Here is a 21,533-nt window from a genome sequence, read left to right as displayed (position 1 = left end):
ACAATATAGTAGAGAAGCACTGATAATTTCAGAAGTTTAGTTTTAGTCTAATGTGATGTCGTAAACAGACAAATTCTGAAGTATATTTATTATCAGCATAGCACCCGTGCGTAGCCGGGGCGGGTTGCTAGTTGAATGTGAAAACACTATGTATAAGCTTGATTTTAAAAATAACGTTATATAATGGCTGTATATTGTAAGTACATTATAAGTCAGAAGGCGATGCTTGAAATCTATTAGCACCTGATATGACATATCGCGTGAAATAGTTGTTACCTCTATTCGAATTATTATATACAACCAATGATGTTCTAGTAAACAGATACGTCATTAACGCACAAAAAGTGAAGACTAGGAAACGTCCTAATTGGGACGTTTGCCTTTAGTCGTTTTACGTAGTAATACGTTATAATACATCATAATTACGTAGTAATACGTTTTGCGTAATTAAAAAATCTAGTCATCCCTTTACTTTTTGTTTTTATCAAGCTATCCTTTTTACTTGTAACGAAATGTAAAAGTAAACGGTCCCCGGCGCGGCACACTTTTTTCCTGATGTTTAGTACGGGTATAACATATCTGTTCATTAGAATATCATTGTATACAACAGTTACTTACAGTCACTGTGTGCAATTGTCATCACTATTCTGGAAATTTTAGTAATAAAAAATAAAAAAATTTAAGTAATTTAATGCTCTCTCTTTACACCTAATTTGCCCCTAAGATTATTTGTCCTAGATCTGTTTCAGTTTCAGGTAGCCTACTACGGATCATACTCCATAATATTTAATAACCCAAAGTTTATTTGCCATTTAAAGGACGCTTAATACATCGGAAGTATGAGTATGCGATGTTGTAATGTGTGCGTAAACTTATCAATGAACTCTACAACACGTTTGAGGTAGGAAATAAAATCTACTAAGAAGAAATTTAATATCTATCTATCAGAAAGTCCCAAACCCATGTATTCTGTTACGTTTGAATCAACTGTACGGAGTCACTGATCTGAGTTTTCGGTTCTTTCCCGGGAAGCCTCGAGCGTAGGGAGGATTTGCGTTTGTGGTGACGTAATACACTCCTCTGGCACTGAAAAAGAAAAGTTATTCGTCACTCCTTTATACGTACCTTTTCTTATACTATAAAAAAATATTGGTAGCAAATAATTATGCGGATTATAGAATCTCATTGCAATATAATTTAGTAAGTAATAAATAAATATGAGACAACATCACGTACATTACTCTGATCCCAATGTAAGTAGCTAAAGCACTTGTGTTATGGAAAATCAGAAGTTACGACGGTACCAAAAACACGCAGACCCAAGACAACATAGAAAACTAATGATTATCTATATCGACTCGGCCGGGAATCGAACCCGGGGCCTAGGAGCGGCGTACCCATTAAACCGGTGTACACATCACTCGACCATGGAGGTCGAAAAACAGTAATTTCATTAGTAATTATGAAAAATTTATTAAAAGTACTACTTAGTTAATTGTATCTTCGAATGAAGCGACTCATATAATAATGATCGAACTTCACTTCAAGAAGTTTATTTGATCATATATAATATTGGCTCATTAAATTAAGTCCTATAAAACCTCTTTCCTCCTCATAGACAAGATCAAGTAATGATAAGATGCAACATAAGTTACCATACTTTTGTAAACAAGCTACAATGTCTAAATTACATATGGTAGCGTTCGATGTCCCTATTCAAGTATATTTTATGAATGTTTTGCTCTTTACTTTATACTTACTTATGCGTGACGTGTTCTCCCATGAGCACGTACTCCGTGTCCTTGGGTTCACACCAGCCGATTAAATAAGAGAAGAGATTGGGACAGGGGCCCGCCCAGAAACCAACCCGACTGTTGATAGACTCTATGAAGTATGGTGTTACTTTTGTGTGGTCGCATGAGAGAGTTTCTGGAAAACAATGATATTGATTATTTTGCGACTTTAATAGCATTTTGGATAGCACGAAACTTTTATCAGTGTATGTACATTGATAAAAGTTTCGTTTTAATAAAATAAAACACTCTAGACGGAATAGTATATTATTATATGCAATGATGTTGTAGTAAACAGATATGTTATTGACGCGCAAAAAGTGAAGACTAGAAAACGTCCTAATTGGGACGTTTTCCCTTAGTCGATTTACGTAGTAATACGCTATAATACATCATAATTACGTAGTAATACGTTTTACGTAATTAAAACATCTAGTTATACCTTTTTACTTTTAACGAAATGTAAAAATAAACTAAAATAAACGGTCCCCGACGCGGCACACTTTTTTCTGTTGTTTAGTATGGATATAACATATCTGTTTATTAGAATATCATTGATTATATGTATTACATTTAAATTCGGCAAGGGCATTTTTTAATAATTTGAATGAATAACATTATTTCATTGTACTCTACATCAAATTTAAGGTAGGAAATAAAAACTTAAAATAAAAAGTAATATCTATTTACCAATCTGTATCAGTATCTGAATCTGCTCAATTTATTTAATGATAAAATGAACTTTAAAATATTTAAAGTAGTACAGCGACATCTATTGTATACTTGTTAAGTTATAAGCTACCGGTACACATACAAGTAACCGCATAAGTTAACCGACCCTTCATTCATATTATCTGTAGAGTTGCCATTATTGTTCCAGTGGTAAAACATAGATGGCGCTTTAACCGAATATTTAATTTTATACCGATTCAGTTCTTGCTGGGTATTATAATATAAAATATTATCTATAAAGTATATTATATCTATATATAAATTCGTCCTCATAATTCCTTTTGTCTCGAGAACAATTTAATATGTTATTGGGTATTTTTTTATCCAGTTCGTTATTATTATTTGTTATAAAACAATTATGGACAATGATTGTCGTCCATTTCTGTATTTTTTTCTCCTCCTTTAATATAACTTATATAATAACCTCGACTTTTGTGCAATTTTTTATTCTGCAAAAAAACGGACCTGTTCGATCGATTAAAATAAAATCTTAATCAAGTTCAAGCTGCATAATTATGCGTCAAATTAATCCGGTTCTGTGTTCACAATCATATTTGTTCTCGACGTATGCGAGGTAATGACAAAAAATAAAAAAGTACTAACATACTTACAAAAACAGTATGATGATTTAATATGCCTGACATCGAAATTTGAATAAATGCTATACTTTAACAAAATAACTGAATAATTAAAATAACTTTCTACTGAGTACTGGCAATTTATAAATAGTTATTGTGATATTAATAAATACAACAATAATTAACATCTTACGGAATATAGTATCATGTGCGCATCCTGGCTGACTGGAACCACCATTGACGTAGAAATCTGCGTGGCCGTTTGGACCCCACTGGCCGAGGATTCCCGCGCCTGTGTGCAAGATATCCACAAAGAGGGCGTCCGTATAATCGAGGTCACGTGATCTATTATTGCCCATGTAGAAGAATATTGTTGGATCAAGACCTGAAACGAAAACAGTTTTATCAAACTAACTGTGCCCGCGACCTCGTAACGTTTGAATTTAACAAAAAAAAAAAATATTGTAACCTAAGTTACTCCTTATTATATCAGTCCAGAGATTACCCAGAACAAAAGGACATATAGACAAAAATTGTAAAAAAATGTTATTTTGGTATATGTACCGTGTATACATACATATGCATTGAGTGAAAAAAGGCTACTTTAATATTAAAAACAGACACTCCAATTTTATTATATGTATAGGTGATACTTTACAATTATTCGTAAGATTGCCAGAGCATGTTTTATCACTGAAATTTTTAACGGTCTTTGTGTATAGCCTTGTGATATCTTCGTGTCTTATAGAACTAGTTACGGTCTTGATTTTTTAGTTACAAACATCTGATAATAATCGCTTATTACTATTATTGCCAACAGGAAGTTCGCCCCTGATATATAACCTTGGCATTTTGCATAGCAGAGTTAAGGATCACGTAACAAATTATACGTAATTAATTATTCTAAATATATTACATTAATTGAAGTTTGCCTAAGAATATTTTGTTATCCAAGCGATGCTGTATTAAACCAAAACAAACGATATATTGAAAAAACATTTGATATTACATATCTTTTAAGGCAACATTATATGCAAACTAAAACTCCTTACTATTGAAGTTCTTCTTGTTTCTGAAACCTCTTCCTTAGTAGTTAAGACTTGTGCACAGATTTTGTAATTTCAGAAACGTTAAAATATAATGATATGTTTTGATTGACTATTGATTCTCAGGGCATCTGATATATTTTTAATTAGACGTGTTATTTATTGAAATAGAAAAGTAGTAAGTACCAGTTATTCGGCCAAGTTTTCCTTCAGATAAGTGATTTGCAACAAGGCCAAGTATGTGTGCGCCAACGCTGTAGCCAATGGTATGTATCTTCTCCGGCGGTACTGACTTGATAGGATGGTACTGTAAGTACTCCACCAGCTGAGTTATGCACATACTGGCGAATCGAGGAGCCCATTCTATCTAAAACAATATCATATACATAAATAATTTAAAAGGTAGTCTTACATTAAATGCAATGATGTTTTAGTAAACAGATATGTCATTAACGCGCAAAAAGTGAAGACTAGAAAACGTCCTAATTGGGACGTTTGCCTTTAGTCGTTTTTATCATAATTATGCCAGTAATACGTTATAATATATAATAATTATGTAGTAATACGTTTTGCGTAATTAAAAGATCTTGTTATCCCTTTTACTTATGGTTTTATCAAGCTATCCTTTTTACTTGTAACGAAATGTAAAATAAACGGTCCCCGGCTCGGCACACTTTTTTCTGTTGTTTAGTATGGGTATAACATATCTGTTTATTAGAATATAATTGATTAAATGACTTATTTAGTTTATTTATAAAACCTCTTTTCGATTAAGGAAATAAAAAAGGCGTTGAATAAAAAGTTTAAATATAAATTGATTTTTTTTTTGCTAACTATTTGTTAATATTATTTTCTATTAAAATAAGGAGAAATTAGCTTCATTCCTAAATTACATATACAATTATGTATAGCAAATACACTCATAAATACAAATACTATTTACACCATGTTCGGGAATAGATAAATAAAAAATATCAAAAGAAAAAAGTCAACCATTCAATAATTGTAATCAGATGCAACAACATTATTTATTTCAGATGTTGACAAATTTATTACTTTAGTCCAACCTTCTAGGAGCTATTTCAGTAACCACAAACGCTACCGCAATAATGCAGCCGTAATGTCTTAATTTAGGATTAAGATACATGCATAAGATATTCTACACTACAATTATATTTCAACAAATATATAGTGACGATATTATAAGGACATTATTCACTATTATAATACGGACCAAATTGAAATTATTCAAGACTATTTAAATGTGATTTTCGTCATTTTCTTGCACGGTGTACAATAAAGAATATTCAATGTTGTCTTTTTATTACTGCTTAATAGTTATTTAACAGTAATCAAACGAAACATAAAAAAACAAAGTAGTTACTTTGTTTTAAGTATCGAATGTATAAAATGCCACTTTTATTTTGAGCTACGTTAACATAATATCAGAGTTGTCTCATGTATTGGTCTATTCAAAATTTTGAGGAGATTGGGTAGCAAAGAAGCTATCTAAGGGTAAGTGGTAGGGTGGGTGGTGGTAGTAAGAAATATTAACCTCTCCTTCTATCACCAATATGCCACCAATCTTGGGAACTAAGAAAGAATATATTGTGTCTGTAGTTACAATGGCTCACTCATCCTTCAAACCAGAACACAACAATACTGAGTACCTATTGACTTCCAGGCAGGATATATTAATTTAAATAATTGTATTAACTAACATGACTGTATTATTTTAAATGTTGAAAAAGAGTAACTACTGAGTTTCTTGCCGGTTCTTCTCGGTAGAATCTACTTTCCGAACCGGTGGTAGCTTCACTTAATTGTTAAATGACGATTCAAAAGTGCTTGTAAAAGTCCACTTGAATAAAGTTTATTTTGATTTTGATTTTTGACTGCTGTTTAAATTAGCGGTAGAATATCTGAATGGATGGCCGATGGAAGATACCTACCCAGTTAGGTTTCCACAAAGCCCTTCCACCAAATACTTAATATACTTAGTTAAATTAAGAAATATCAACCTGACTGAGGCAAGGTTCCTTCACAAGAGTTCCATAATCAACGATGATAATATTATAGTTTCCTAGTTTGAAATACGCTTCTCTCATATCAGTACTCGGGGACAGGTTTCTGCCACCCCCGAAACCATGAACGACGATCTTGGTCGGATGTTTCTTGTTAAATTTTGAATATGTCAGCGAATCATTGTCGAGTGTGTTTATTAACTCGCCTTTCTCTTGAGTCGATCTGAAACAAAGTGAGAAATAAAGTATCGACCTTCAATTAAACATTTAATCGAGGTTTTATGTAAATATCATGTTTAGCGTTTTTTTTAATTTAAACACTAAGAATGGAAAATTTTAAATATGTCTGTATTCTTGATTATTAATATTAATTTAATTTATATTCATAATATTTATTTCCATTATACGAAGAAGAATTTAGCAATCAGATATAGTACGACACAAATTGGATGTAGCATCGGAAAATGCAATGGAGTGAAAATAAAATCGATAACTGCCGATTTACACAACCAATAGAAGTAGCTCCCTATCGCGCCACTCGACGCTATTCGTCGCTATAGATTCACGCGTCAGAGAAAGCAAGTGCATGTAAATCGAAGCGTCAAATTGACGAATATATTAGGTCATGTAATATTACAAGTTATTACGTTTGTTCAAAGATCATATTCGCATGAGAAATAAATACTGATAATTTGGGAGAGCGTACTCAATTCGGATGTGATCGGTTTTACGAATTTTGCCGATGCGACATCTAAGTTGTGTCGTACTATAATTATTTATTCATTTGTGTATTCGAAGTTCAAATATATTTTGATTACGTCACAATTATTATGACGTCCATATTGAATATGTATATAATAACAGAAATAGCCTGGGGTATGCCAGTTATCAGCACGATAACTGGCATAACGAGTCGAGATGGCCCAGTGGTTAGAACGCGTTGCATCTTAACCGATGATTGCGGGTTCAAACCCAGGCAAGCACCGCTGATTCATGTGCTTAATTTGTCTTTATAATTCATCTCGTGCTCGGCGGTGAAGGAAGACATCGTGAGGAAACCTGCATGTGACAAATTTCATAGAAATTCTGCCACATGTGTATTCCACCAACCTGCATTGGAACAGCGTGGTGGAATATGTTCCAAACCTTCTCCTCAAAGGGAGAGGAGGCCTTTAGCCCAACAGTGGTAATTTGCAGGCTGGTGTTGTTGTTGTTGTATGCCAGTTGGTAGTATTTACACTTCAGTGCCTCAAATAGCACCTCAAGAGTTCACGAGAAGGTTGTGTTGCTATTACTTGTGGCACAATACTGATCATTTCTATATGCATTATATATTTTTGTTTGAATGAAGAGTGCGTCTATTAAAGGAGTGTGAGTACGTACTTGGGGCGAGCTGGCCCAGTTGTTTGAACTCGTATATCTTAACCAATGACTGCGCGGTCAAACCCAGGTGTATGATAATATCGCGAGGAACCTGCATGTGTATAATTTCAAAGAAATTCTGCCTCATGTAAATTCAGGAACCCACCCGCATTGGAGCAGCGTGGTGGAATATACTCCAAACCTTCTCCTCAAAGGCCTAGCCTTTACCCAGCATGTGGAAATTTACAGGCTATTGCTATTTAGTACGTACTGAGTAACTCGAAATGTCAAGAACTGACTAACAGTGATAGTAGATCTGATAATGTTCATAGTTGGGTTTCAAGTTTGTCCTTAGGAAATAGTTCAGTATATTATGGAGACTTAATGGCATTGACGATTATAACGATAAGTCACGATTTCTTTTCACATTCGCCATATTATTCCTCATATTATTAATATAAAATATTGGATTACAAACCTTGTGTAAAGATAATATTGCATTTTTGGATGTGGACATCTGAATGGTGGAGGAATGCAAGATCCCGTTTTGAGGAGATCTCGAACAGACTGTGGTTTCTTCTCGCGGCCATCTTTCAAAGAGTTTTGCTCTTGAGTCTTTAGCACTGTAAAAAAAATGTTTATTAATTGTTTTGGCTGTTGAGAAAAATATTATAACGCTGTATCTGAAGTATTTCTCTCGATGTGATTCTCAACTGCAGAGCTTGATGAGTTTCAATTATTAAAAATTTCACACTGGAAAATTGGTGGTGTTGGCATTTTAATCTGCTTTTTGCTAATATTTATTTTTCAATGGTCTATGACTTGACCATATTGGTGTCGTGTGAACCTGAGTTTTAAGCACATCTGAAAAACGGCTTAAGAGGGGATTGTCACTTATTATTGTAGAGATAACTTAATTTAAATATGCGACAACATCACATACATTACTTTGATCCCAATGTAAGTACCTAAAGCACTTGTGTTATGGAAAATTAGAAGTAACGAAGATACCACAAACACCCAGACTCAAAACAACATAGAAAACTAATGATAATCTACATTGACTCGGCCGGGAATCGAACCCGGGACCTCGGAGTGGCGTACCCATGAAACCCGGTGTACACACCACTCGACCACGGAGGTCGTCAAAGAACTCTCGTTGAAAATATTCAAAAATAACCTAACCTCACAAACGGTATTCACAATATTTAATTATACGCAGCTAAGGCTAATTAAAACTTAGGTAAATATTTCGTTAGTGGACTTGTTTCGTTATTTTGTAGCAGCGGTATATTTGTAACACTTAATTAGTAGTATTATTCATACTACACGACTACCTTAATTAACTGTTAAATAGTATAGTTAAGGATTGCGTGATATATTTTGATCAATGAGATAATTTATAATAAAGAAAATAGTGAAGTACAATAAATATAGGACCTACTTTAATATAAAGCTGAAGAGTTTGTTCGTTCAAACGCAAAAATCTCAAGATTTACTAATCCGACTAAAAAAACATTCTAGCGTAAGTATTTATGAAGATTAAGGATATTTATAAAAAACAAAAGTACATTTCACGCAAATGAAACTCGACGGAGCATTTTTGAACAACTTACTTTATGAAGAATTAACTAAAGATTTTTTAGTAGGTTATATTGTTTGATCTATAGCATAATTACATAACAGTACACGAATATATATTGTCTTAAATGGGCTTGTGAAATGACACTTCGATAAATGCAGGCCTCCTCAGAGTATCCTCTTACCTCTATTATTATAGGTAATGAATATTATACTGGCTTTATTTTAAATTGCCCAAATTTGGAAAGAGGGTTGTTGATTTCTGGAATTTGTAGGTACTTTAAAAACCTGATAAATCCATTGGCAAAAAGGCTTGCGAATAGAACATGTCAACTAAAATTGTAATCTTAAAGAGAAAAGAAACTCTTGAAACACGTTATAATAAAAACAGTGTAATGTTCATTTATAACGATGTTGTTTAATACTTCTTCTTTATGACAATTTAGTTACAATACAAAAAAGTAACAATTTACTAAAACCTTGCAAGCCTTGTTCTCTACGCGACGGAAACGTAAGTTATTTAGGTAAATGTGCTTTGTTTCGTATCTCGACCAGTCAGACCGTAAAATAGAAGCGAACATTGTTTTGTGTATGGCTACATTCTAAAGAAGATTGGGCACTTGTTTCGTACTGGCGATTCGTAGCGGAAACACTTATATTCATTTTTTTTTGTAATAATGGAATGTGATAATTAAACACGAGGCGTGAAGTATATATATTTTTAATGTAATATATTAAAATATATAGTAGTTACATTTTTATGAATATATTTTATATGCTGTAATTTTTTATATAAAAAGGCTAAAAATAAAAGTAATAAATCAGACTCTTGCAACTGAGGTTTAAATATTTCATGATTGATAATAATAATAATGAGTAGTGCGGCTCCCGTGAAACTTCGCGTTTATTCAAAAGATTTTAAGGAATTGAAATAAAACTAGTTTTGACGGATTTAAATCGCGTATATTAATTATTTTTATCATCCCGACGTTTCGAGCACTTTACACCGTTCGTGGTCACGGGTAGACTGAGGTGACATTTGTCTATTTGAAGTACAAAAGAAATATTATTTACAACTACTAACAATATGATGATAAAAATAATTAATATACGCGATTTAAATCCGTTAAAACTAGTTTTATTTCAATGTGTAATAATCGCGAAAATCTAAGACAACATTATGATTTTTAGGAATTACGTAACACAGGTTTTGTTTTAATTTCATTTAATTGTAGCTGCAAGTCACTTATCTTGGCGCCAAAGTAACGAAACCTTTATTAAATTTGATTTAATGTCAAATAGTATAGAGTCATTCATGATTCGTTTCAATTGGAGTTTGTCGATAGCAATTTTTTTTTTGTTTACGTTTTTCAATTTTTTTTTCTTATAGATCTGTAATACCGCTCTCTAACCGGCCAATAACATTTTTCCGCTCTCTTATATTAAATCTTTGTTAAATCAAAAATTGGCTTGCGTTTTGATATATAAAGTCCACTAAAATATAAAAAAATGACTAAAGCCATAATTTTGACCGAAAAAATATATAAAACAAAATTGAAATTACATATATATTAAAGATCGATGCGTCGATTTAAATGCTATGTAAAAAGCTTCTAAACAACTTAAACTCAATATTAAAAATCGAAAACATATTATTTTTAAACAAACATTACATAACGTAAAGGATATACGTGAATAGAGATAATATTACTTTATAAAAATATAATATTTTAATGAGTTTTTTATGCTTCATAAAACGAGTTTTAATTAAAGTCAAATCTAGAACAAGTTGTTGAGTCGGGCCTCTATTTCTCAACAAGGTCTTTATGTAAGCTGCATAATATTGTAAATATATTAAATGCCGCTTTATTCATCTTACTGGAATGTCACTTTAAGTCTTAAATTATAGTTCATTTAAAATTCCCAATACTATCGATAATAAGTATTGGGAATTTTTCAATTCAAATTGAAAAATTACAATTTAAGTTAAACTAATCATTTCATACTCTACATGATGTTCTTCGAAGTGAGTCTATTGGACAATTTTTAGCAGAACTGTGCAGGTGTAAAAGAGCACAAGTAAGTGCGTGAATAAAAGTGCATACGGTGTTTCATAATTCGAATGATATCGTTCATTCGCTGTGTTAAGGCTCAGAACAAACAGCTTCACTTGTTTTATGCTTGGTGATAAGCTAGGCTTTGTGCAAAACCACCTCGTCACCACTCTCATTCATGACATATTCTATCACTAAAAGGAATACTTATTATTGTTCTGTTCCAAGTCATTTTATGGTCCGTGAGCCAGTGTGATTACAGATATGACATCTTATTTCTCGAAGTTGCGTACTCTCCGCCTACTTTATATGACGAAAATAGGTACAGGCGAGTTAGCACTATTTATTTACAAACTTCATACCGCTGATGTGATTTTTTTGTCTCTTGTGCTTAAGTACCTAAGAGTTTTTAAAACAAGGATATCAAAATCTGTAACTTTAAAAGCCTGGTCATGTCTCAATTTCGGTCTAAGTTTGCTGTCTTGAAGGAGAACGTTTAGACCTCTACACGCGATTCCCAGAGCCGGATTTAAAGGTCTGGAGGCCCCTGGGCCACAAAGCAGTGGGGGCCCTAGACAAACAGAAGCGTGAACAACCTAATAATTATATTATCATGAATTAATTACTTTTTTTATTTCAATCAGTAAGCTATCATATATTTACTTGTATCGGTAATTTTTAAAATATTAAATAATAACATTATTATAATTCGACTATATCTCGGTATTTGTTAACTTGCTGAAAATTGTGGCCCCCACTAATGTGGAGGCCCCTGGGGCAGTTGCCCCGGTTGCCCTCCCCTAAATACGGCCCTGGCTATTCCAATGCGGTTTGGTGCAAACACATGTGACCAAATTTAAAATAGGCACATGCCGGTTTCCTCGCGACATAAATATACAAAAATTGTTCTCATATAGAAATACTAGACGCTCTTCTAGGTTTGATCCCGCAGTCCTGACGCACTCATTCTAACCATTGAATCATCTCGGTGCTTATTTATTGCTTATTATAAAACAGTTTCATTTTATTACATACCACGAAGGTTCATGCTCTTTTAATTAAGACTTTTTGTTTATTATTTCCTATTACATTAAACTTGTTGCGAAAAGTAGAGGTAATAAAAAAAGCTCTTGTACTTTACAAATATTGTGATAATGATTGTTATAAATAGAAAAATTTATTGCAAGTTCAATAAACATACAGGAATTTTTGGAACAGTCCCCTCTTTTTTAATTTTAGAATTAGACAATAAAGGACAATATTCAATCAAATAATTAATTCTTTCAATTAGTAAAGCAAACGCTGCGCTCATATTGCTTTAATGATTTCGTAAATTTTGCATACTACAGGGCTTATGAATTATTCACTATTATCTTAATAATTCTTGATTGAAAGGACGATTATTGTAAGCCAAATGAGGAAGTCTCAAGGACTCGGAGTATGTTCGTAAAAACCTTCTATATTAATGCAAAGAAAGGTATTAAGTACGTAATTCAGAAAAGATAATTATTCGATATATGTTATCTCACTTATCGATAATTATTACTTAATATATGTATTTCAATTTGCAGGAGAATTTTCAAGAAAATTATGAAATAGTAACTAATCCTGTGTTTTATAAATACCTCTTCAAAAGTTTTCGTACCCCTTTTAACCCTTTAGGGATGGAATTTCGTAAAATCTGTTCTTAGCAGATGTTTACACCCTAGGAAACTACCTACCTGTCATATTTCAAGTTTCAGATATTTCATGATAAACTAGTGACGGTATTTCGCTTATAAATTGAAAACTAAATTTATCTCAAACAAAAGTACATTCACAATTTAGAATACAATAAACTTTAGTGACAAGAATCTCAAGTCACCGAGCTTCACTATGTGAAATACTTGAGTTTAGAAGTTGGTAATGCTATACATTCATCCCAACACGTAAAACGGTTGATCACGCAACTGGTTATTCTTTGTTTCGAATAACCATTTATAGATACCCACATAATCTTGTCTATATCACGAAATTTGATCTGGATTACAACGTATCATCATCTTTACATAGCATGAATTAAATTTACGTACCGCTGTCTGTCTCTATGTTTGCTTAGATCTTTAAAACTACACAACATATTTTAATGCGGTTTTTAATACATAGAGTGATACGAGAGGAAGGTTTTTGTGTATGTGTCAATTTTAGAAGTTCCTAATGCGATGTCGTGAATAAATTAATTCTGTAGTTTATTTAAGTATCAGAATTGAAACCGTGCGAAGCCAGGCGGATCGCTAGTATTATCATATAAGTAAAATAGTAAAAACGAGTTACAGTAGATCATTGATAAGAAATAAATATATTATCACTAAAATTTATATAGTTGAATGCAATGATAAATAAAATAGTTCCTTGTTATTATGTAAACTTATTCAAAACAAATGTACATAACAAATACACGTATGATGCAAGTATTAGACAAGAAACAATCACAATATAAAGACATTAAGAAAAACGTAAAACTATTACTATGTACACAAAAACAACACAATGATGAGAACGGTGACATGAGAAGATGTAATAGCGTATCTGGTTTCCCACAGGCATCCAACACAGTAGGACCTACCTTGAAGTAGATTCTCTCTCATTTAAAGTATCAAATTTGATTGGACGGCAAATTGATTATGATTCAAAGTGTGACAGGTCAGTAAACTTTCACTCTCCAATAGATTCACTTTCAAATGACAAGCAAGGGTTATTCAAATGACATGTAAAATAAAATTACGTTCCAAAAAAAACTACATAAATTATCTAAGAACTTGTAAAATTACTATTCAAAAGTATTTGGAAAAGTCTACTTGAAAAACAAATGAATATTGATTTGGTTAAAAACTAAGTATTTAATTATTATTTAAAATTATTTAAATGAATGTTTTAAAAGTGAAAGGAAAACATTGCTTAATTTATTATAAATATTAGTTGGGTATTTATAGGTTTTTAAGGAGGTTTGAATGTATCAATTTCATCAGCAAAAAATTCCTCTGTTTATATTTATTTTCTGCGAGTTACAAATGATCTTAATAGCAATAATTAGCTTATAGCATGTCTTTACTGATGATAAGAAGCCTGGTTCATTTCTTGCCAAGCGAATCAGAGTTTCGTCTCAATAAGGAAATGATAATCTAGATTACATAGCATTGTTATACTCCATGTTGGTATAATTTTTAGTAGATAGCTATTTGATTTGATTTGTGCATATTTATATACACGAATGTAACTCTTATAATATTTTTTAAGCGACTTCAAAAAAAGGAGTGTTCTCAATTCGACCGGTATACTTTTTTTATGTTTTATAGGCACATGTACCGTGTTTTACATATTTTCTGAAATTATATTGGCATTTGCTTCTGGCAATCAATATGTTATGCTGCTGAGCTGATGATGGAAGTGTAAGTACTCAATTACTACGAGTTAGGAAATAGTTCTTTCAACATTAATATATGGATTTATACTCCTCTTCGTAGCTTTTATGAAGAGAAGTACAGGTTCACTAAACATTTCTTTTGTTATGTTATTGTTTGGTATATCATGCTCCAGAAGTGTTCCCATATAAGTTTTATGGAAATAGGTTCAGCGCTCTTTGAAAATAACACTAAAAAGAGTAAAATAAAATATATTTTTTAAAAAAATATTTCATTTATATTGTACTTGGAATTACAACAATTTTTATTATTTTTGAGTCTTGATACGTGTCCTGTAGACATGATGAAATAAATTTATATATTATTTAAATATATGATCTGAATTCTCTAGAAATATTTTTTTAATCGAAGACGAAGAGTAAGAATATACATTACCATCAATTATAAATGTTTGTCATTGAAGCGACAAATTGCGTAAATCAATAAGCTGCTTATGCATCGGAATGACTCTTAATGACACAATAATTAGTATTTAGTATTCGATTTTTGTACACTCCGAGACATGATTAAAGTTAAGCAATAACTATGTACAGTCGGGGTAAGAAATGGTTTATCACCTTAAGATCTATTTTCGTGTGCTCGGTATGAGCGATAATCTACTACCGATCGATAATGATATAGTGTCGCAATGATTTGATATTTAGATTCAAAAGGTACTAAGAGTTTAAGACTTGGTATATGAATTTGAAAACTGACGAAGGTTTTCTTACACTGATTGTACACTATGAATTACCTATGCGATAACCATGAGTGGATAATGTCTCTTCTCTTGACAATGTTACTTTGTTAGGTTTATGTATAATTATATTATAAATGCGAAAGTAACTTTGTCTGTCTATCTGTCAATTCGTGATAAAACCACTGAATCGAATTTGATGAAATTTTACATAAGGAAGCTTGAACTTCAGGGAAGTACATGGACTTTTTGTACCTTAAATCTGACAACCAAATCGAAAACTGGAGCGAAGCCGCGGGCGATATGGTACCTTGGTAACTAAAATGTTATTCCTTGTGTCAGAACAATAGAACTTTAAAATACATGGACACAAAATTGTCATATTTTATTTCTTTTATTTAGCATTTTTTTGTATTGGCCAACATCCCATACATTACTCTGATTTCAATGTAAGTAGCTAAGGCACTTTTGTTATTGAAAATCAGAAGTAACGACGGTAAACACATAGACTCTAGACAACATAGAAAATTAATGAACTTTTACTACATTCGACCGGGAATCGAACCCGGAATATAGGAGTAGCGTACCCATGAAAACCGGTGTATACACTACTCGACCACGGATGTCGTCATCGTCTGGCAGTGTCCTTAATTTACAAATAACAAAACTAAATAAAGACTTCTAGTTTGTTTTTACTACTATTGAAAGACAAACGAGGAAATATCCTACACTATAATAAGTACGTAACCACCACCCACCTCATATTATATGAGCTAATCTAAGCTGCGATGAGCGAGATGGCCCAGTGGTTAGAACGCGTGCATCTTAACCGATGATTGCGGGTTCAAACCCACAAGCACCGCTGATTCATGTGCTTAATTTGTATTTATAATTCATCTCGTGCTCAGCGGTGAAGGAAAACATCGTGAGGAAACCTGCATGTGACAAATTTCATAGAAATTCTGCCACATGTGTATTCCACCAACCCGCAGTGGAACAACGTGGTGGAATATGTTCCAAACCTTCTCCTCAAAAGGGAGAGGAGGCCTTTAGCCCAGCAGTGGGAATTTACAGGCTGTTGTTGTAATCTAAGCTACACCGTTGATTGTCTGGAAGAGATCGCTGTGCATAAGATCGCGATAAGGTCGCCAAAATTGTACGCGTCTTTTATTAAGGATGAATCCATGTTCTATTTATTTATTTACTCTGTGTGCTCTACAGTAAAGTATAGAGTACGTTTTGACACTGCTATTGTAAATTTATAAAAGTCGTCGAACAAACAATTAATCTTGAAATAATATATAGAAGAATTATAGAGCAAAGACCAATTCCTTGAACATTAACAAAAAAATTAAGGAGATATTTTTTACCGTAACACTGTTTTAATGTCACAGTCGTATTTGCTATAGAGGTACCTATTTATATATTTTTTTCTTTGTATAATGTTTTTTTCTTAGATGTTTACTTTATAATTTTAATTAGTTTTTTATTTTTATTTTTGTAATTTATTTCTTCTTTAATAAACACAGTACTATTTTTTTCTGATTCTTTTCTTTTTTTTGTGTTACATGATAAATTAGTCAATAAGAGTGATATACATCGTTATATTTTTTTAAGATGGAATGTATTTTGTAGAGTTAGAAAATCATATTGGCCCTTTGTAAATCATATTGGCTTCCCAAATAAATAAATAAATATACGAAACATTATGGAAATATTTTTATATATATATTAACAACAATTCTTAAAATTTTAGTATATTTTGGCTGGTTCGTTTTTTGCCCAGAGGATCGGAATTGCGATTCAACGGGGAAATGCTGCTAGCATTCTTGCCACCATTCCACGCGGGCAAGATTTATACAGTAACTGGTTTTAGTTCATATTTGTATATATTATGTTAATAAACTATAATATAAATACTTATAATTTAGACTCTATAAACAACACATAGACATGCCATTGATTAGAATTTCAAAACAACGAAATGCTAATTTGAACGTTAAAGGTTTCGTAACAAATTAAAAAGACATGTTAAATTATTTTGATTGCTTCACAATTTTCAAGGAAATTATTTAGCCTTGCATACCGAATACATATCTGCGCTGTCTTTTAAATAATAACTACATGTTACAAAACAAAGTTCCTTAGCAGTGTTTGTCTGTCTGTATGTTAAATAGACTCCAAGACTACTAAGCGGATTTTCATGCGGTTTTCACCGATAGACAAAGGGCGTCATAGGGAAGGTTTGGGTATACAATATATACTATTAAGGTTTTTGGGTAAATAAGTTGAATTAGAACCACCATTGTTAAAAATTGCGGCAAATAGCAACAAATAAAATGTAAAAATATTTAAAAAAGGCCTTATGTCCACCCGTACGAAGCAGTTTTTGTTATTGAATTATATACAAAACATGTTAATTTAGTTGTGTTTGATAATTACATTACCTCATGATAAAACCGCTGAATCGAATTTGATGAAATTTGGTATGAACCAAACTTGAACTCTAAGAAAGGCTTTTGTGTAACGAGTGACAATCAACACCCTAAAACGCAAGCGAAGCCGAGGGCGAATATTAGTATATACATATTTTCTGTATGTATGTATGTAACTGAACGATTTTGATGTTTTTTTGCTCCCGGACGCACTTATTGAACTGATTTAATGTATTAACTTAGTACATTATATGATAAAATATCCACGTGTGTTATAATTAACTGAAAACGACTACCGTTTAAATAATAGTTATATTATTTATTAGCAATTAGTTCATTGTCGTTTAGTATTTTTTAAATCTTATATCTAAGGTTGCGTCCTTAGCAATAATTTATCGTTGACCTCAGTTATTAAAACAATATAAAAATAATAATCTAGATTTACGTGTTGTATTATTTTTTTTTTTATTGTATAGGTTGGAGGACGAGCATATAGGCCACCTGATGATAAGTGGTCACCATCACCCATAGACAATGACGCTGTAAGAAATATTAACTATTCCTTCATCGTCAATGTGCCACCAACCTTGGGAACTAAGATGTTATGTCCCTTGTGCCTGTAGTTACACTGGCTCACTCACCTTTCAAATCGGAACACAAGAATACTGAGTACCTACTGTTATTTGGCGGTAGAATAACTGATGAGTGGGTGGTACCTACCCAGACGGGCTTGCACGAATCCCTACCACCAAGAAATGTATTAAATACAATTCACGCAATCTATAAATATATCGACCAAAATACACGGTAATATAATCTTTAATGACAGACATTATGTAACGAAAAAAATATATTATCGAGTGCTGATTTTTTAAGAACGAATACTTTTTGCCTTACTTATATACTTTACTCAGGTATAATTATATAGAAAAAATCATGACAAGAGGAAATAATATCAAATAATTGAATATCCTACCATATTTGGTTCGCTATCTCGTTTCACTTTCACTTTGAAATGGAAAATAAGCCTACCGTTTAATTATAAGCTTGTCGTGACCTTGGTTAGTGGTAAGCGGTCACCGTTAAAAATATTATCGAAGACCATAACCGTTACAAACTGGCTTCAACACTATTGATTAATAGCTAAATATAAAACCTCATTTATTTAAATTAAAAAAAAAAAATGTGTTGTCGAATTTAAGAAAACAAAGTAAAAGAGAGGATAAATTCCTCATTCATTCGCTTGTATGACTGCGAGCTGAGACTTGAGCAGATTATGCAATGAACGCTGGCCGACTAACTTTTGTAACGTAACCTACTCGGAAGTAGGCGCATTGTGCGAAATGCGCGCGCGGTCATACTATATTTAACGCATCATTTACTTCCATACAAAATATTTTTGTTATTGTTATTTAACTATTATTAAAATATTTGTTTTTATTATTATTAAAAAAATCTATGCTGATTTGTTTATACATTAATAATTTATGTGTTATTTAAAAAAAAACATCATATAGGTTTCGAAAAAATACACTAAAATTAATCTTAGCTAATAAATATAAATTATAATATATTAAGCACTGGTTTAATTATCTTCCAATAATTATAATAATAGTATTTTAATTAAATCATTTTTTACCAGAAAATTGTAGTACAGTTATTCCAAGAATTAAAAGCCACTGAGCGTCAGTCACCATTTTTTATCACACATTAAGAATATCCTTTTTAAATCAACCGCGTTTTATCACAGACATCACAGAACTGTCAAAAGCATGCAACGACCGCGTCTCTTAGGTTCCAACCAAAAAGTTTTTATATTTATTTATTTTTTACGACCACGTGAGGTTCGGCTGTTGCGGAACCCTTATACGTCTATCACGTTCGTTCTCAGTTAAGTCACTGAAAGCGAAAGTGACTGCACGCCTTGCCGTGTGGTTCCTCTTGCGAAAACAAAGATATGACGAATTCAACATAAAACACATTATTATAACCGCACCATCAAATTACTGTAATTTATGTAACTGGTTATTGCCGTGTATTAATGACTGTGTCAACGATACTAAACGCTTCGTGAAATATAAAATTTAACGAATTATTTTTCTAGGATTTCGAAACATGTGTCAGATTAAACTAACTAAAAAGTTTAATTAAAATAAAATAAAAGAATATTTTTTTTTAAAGAAAAAACTAAAGGTTCATTCATATTCAGCCAATACCGTTTTGACAGAAGTTCTCAGAGAATTTCTCAAAGAAAAAATACGCATTTTTATCGCATTTGCTTTGAAATAATTTAGTTACATTTAAGTACTTTACGAATTATTACGTATAAGAATTTTACGAAGTACATTAATCTACGATTTGACGCAACAACCCCAGCCTGATGAAGCTGGCAACTCCACACAATTTTTTCAAATTTTCTCCTCAATGGTATTCAGTACCATTCGATATCTTTGAATATAAAACTGTAAAAGAAACAAATATCGTATAGCGTCAGTATTGCATATTAACAGTAACATTATCTGACCATTTTTATGTAATATCAGAGAAGTTAAGAAACATTTCCTTACACTGAGTTATTTATTTACATATTACTTTCCCTTATTTTATAAATGCAATGATGAATAATATAAACGTTTTTTTTGTAATTGATGTTTTTGTTACAATTATTTATCTGTGCATGATATAAAGACACTATTTAAACCTACTTTTTATAAATATGAAACAAAAAAAAAAAGTTCTATATTTAAAAAAAGAACTGATATTATTTAAAGAAATACTTACGTTATACTTCATTATTACTAATATAGTATTTTTATTAATATACAAATACGTTAATTGGTATTATAAACTACTAAATTTTGTTTTTCACTGAGCTGAAGATTAACACCGAATTTCTTTTTATTAATTTAATAAAAAAAATTGTGAAATTACCGTGTCTTTAAATAAGCTATTTGTCAATCAGCAAATTTTGGGTATTTTGATAGCAATATTAAAAGATTAACGTAAGTAAAGTATATGTTTGCTACTTCTTTACGCTTAAACCGTTGAATCGATATAGGTAAAATGGAGATAGTTTGAGTCCCGGTAAAGTACATAGGCTACTTTTTTTTTTATTTGACCCTACATATTATATTAAAATTGGATTGTTGGTTTGTTGTACGCGTAACCGCAACTGGTAAAACCTCTGGTCCAGCTAATATTTTTTACTTATTTATGTGGCAGATTTTCACCTGATACATTCGGGTTTTCCTTTATCACGATCCAGGTTGTACCAATTGGATTATGTTGTCTTATAAGGTTAATACTTCATGTACCTAATATTAATTGAATACTTTTTTCAAGGTGTATCTTTGGAACGAAAGAAGAAAGGATGGTTTTATACAGGATTAACTATTATAACGTTTTATTTTAACGTATTTTAAAGACAAATAATGTTTCGTGTTCTGTGCATAATTTATTTGTTAAATATGATAATTTTTGTCGAAAATGAAAACGCATGGTTAAATATTCAACATCGAGTTCAAGATCTTATCAAAATGACAACTGATGTATTTAAGTGACGTGACTTTGTTAATGTCTATTGTTTGAAACAAATGTAAATAATGTATTAATGTAAGAATTAACAACATTAAATGCTTAAATATATACAAATATGAACTAAAACTAGTTACTGTATAAATCTTGATCGCGTGGAATTGTGGCAAGAATGCTAGCAGATTTTCCTCGTTGAATCGCAATTCCGATCCTCTGGGCAAAAAACGAACCAGCCCTCCTGTTGCCAGTGGAGGCAA

At 31.8% G+C, this 21,533-nt stretch overlaps 1 protein-coding gene across 1 annotated transcript; it reads right to left on the bottom strand.

The window, feature by feature from the left end:
• Positions 1-476: 476 nt before the first annotated feature.
• On the bottom strand, positions 477-19,678 carry LOC124531906 (phospholipase A1 member A-like). The gene is made up of 7 exons (XM_047106476.1): positions 19,382-19,678; positions 8,014-8,158; positions 6,171-6,396; positions 4,336-4,516; positions 3,297-3,488; positions 1,761-1,929; positions 477-1,086 (listed from the first exon to the last, which is right to left on the bottom strand). Exons 1-7 carry the CDS (start codon positions 19,437-19,439, stop codon positions 984-986), a joined length of 1,074 nt encoding a protein of 357 aa, XP_046962432.1. The 5' UTR covers positions 19,440-19,678; the 3' UTR covers positions 477-983.
• Positions 19,679-21,533: the final 1,855 nt, after the last annotated feature.

Source organism: Vanessa cardui, chromosome 8 (genome assembly GCF_905220365.1).
Source record: "Vanessa cardui chromosome 8, ilVanCard2.1, whole genome shotgun sequence".
Taxonomy (NCBI): Eukaryota; Metazoa; Arthropoda; class Insecta; order Lepidoptera; family Nymphalidae; genus Vanessa; species Vanessa cardui.
This window is presented reverse-complemented; position numbering and strand designations above follow the sequence as displayed.

Excerpts from the sequence above, each read along its gene's own strand:
- LOC124531906 (XM_047106476.1), bottom strand. The coding sequence starts at position 19,439 with ATGGTGACTGACGCTCAGTGGCTTTTAATTCTTGGAATAACTGTACTA. Across the intron at positions 4,517-6,170 it reads AGGAACCTTGCCTCAGTCAG|ATAGAATGGGCTCCTCGATT; the intron begins GTTGATATTTCT and ends ATATTGTTTTAG. Across the intron at positions 1,930-3,296 it reads CGCACATGATACTATATTCC|AAACTCTCTCATGCGACCAC; the intron begins GTAAGATGTTAA and ends ATTGTTTTCCAG.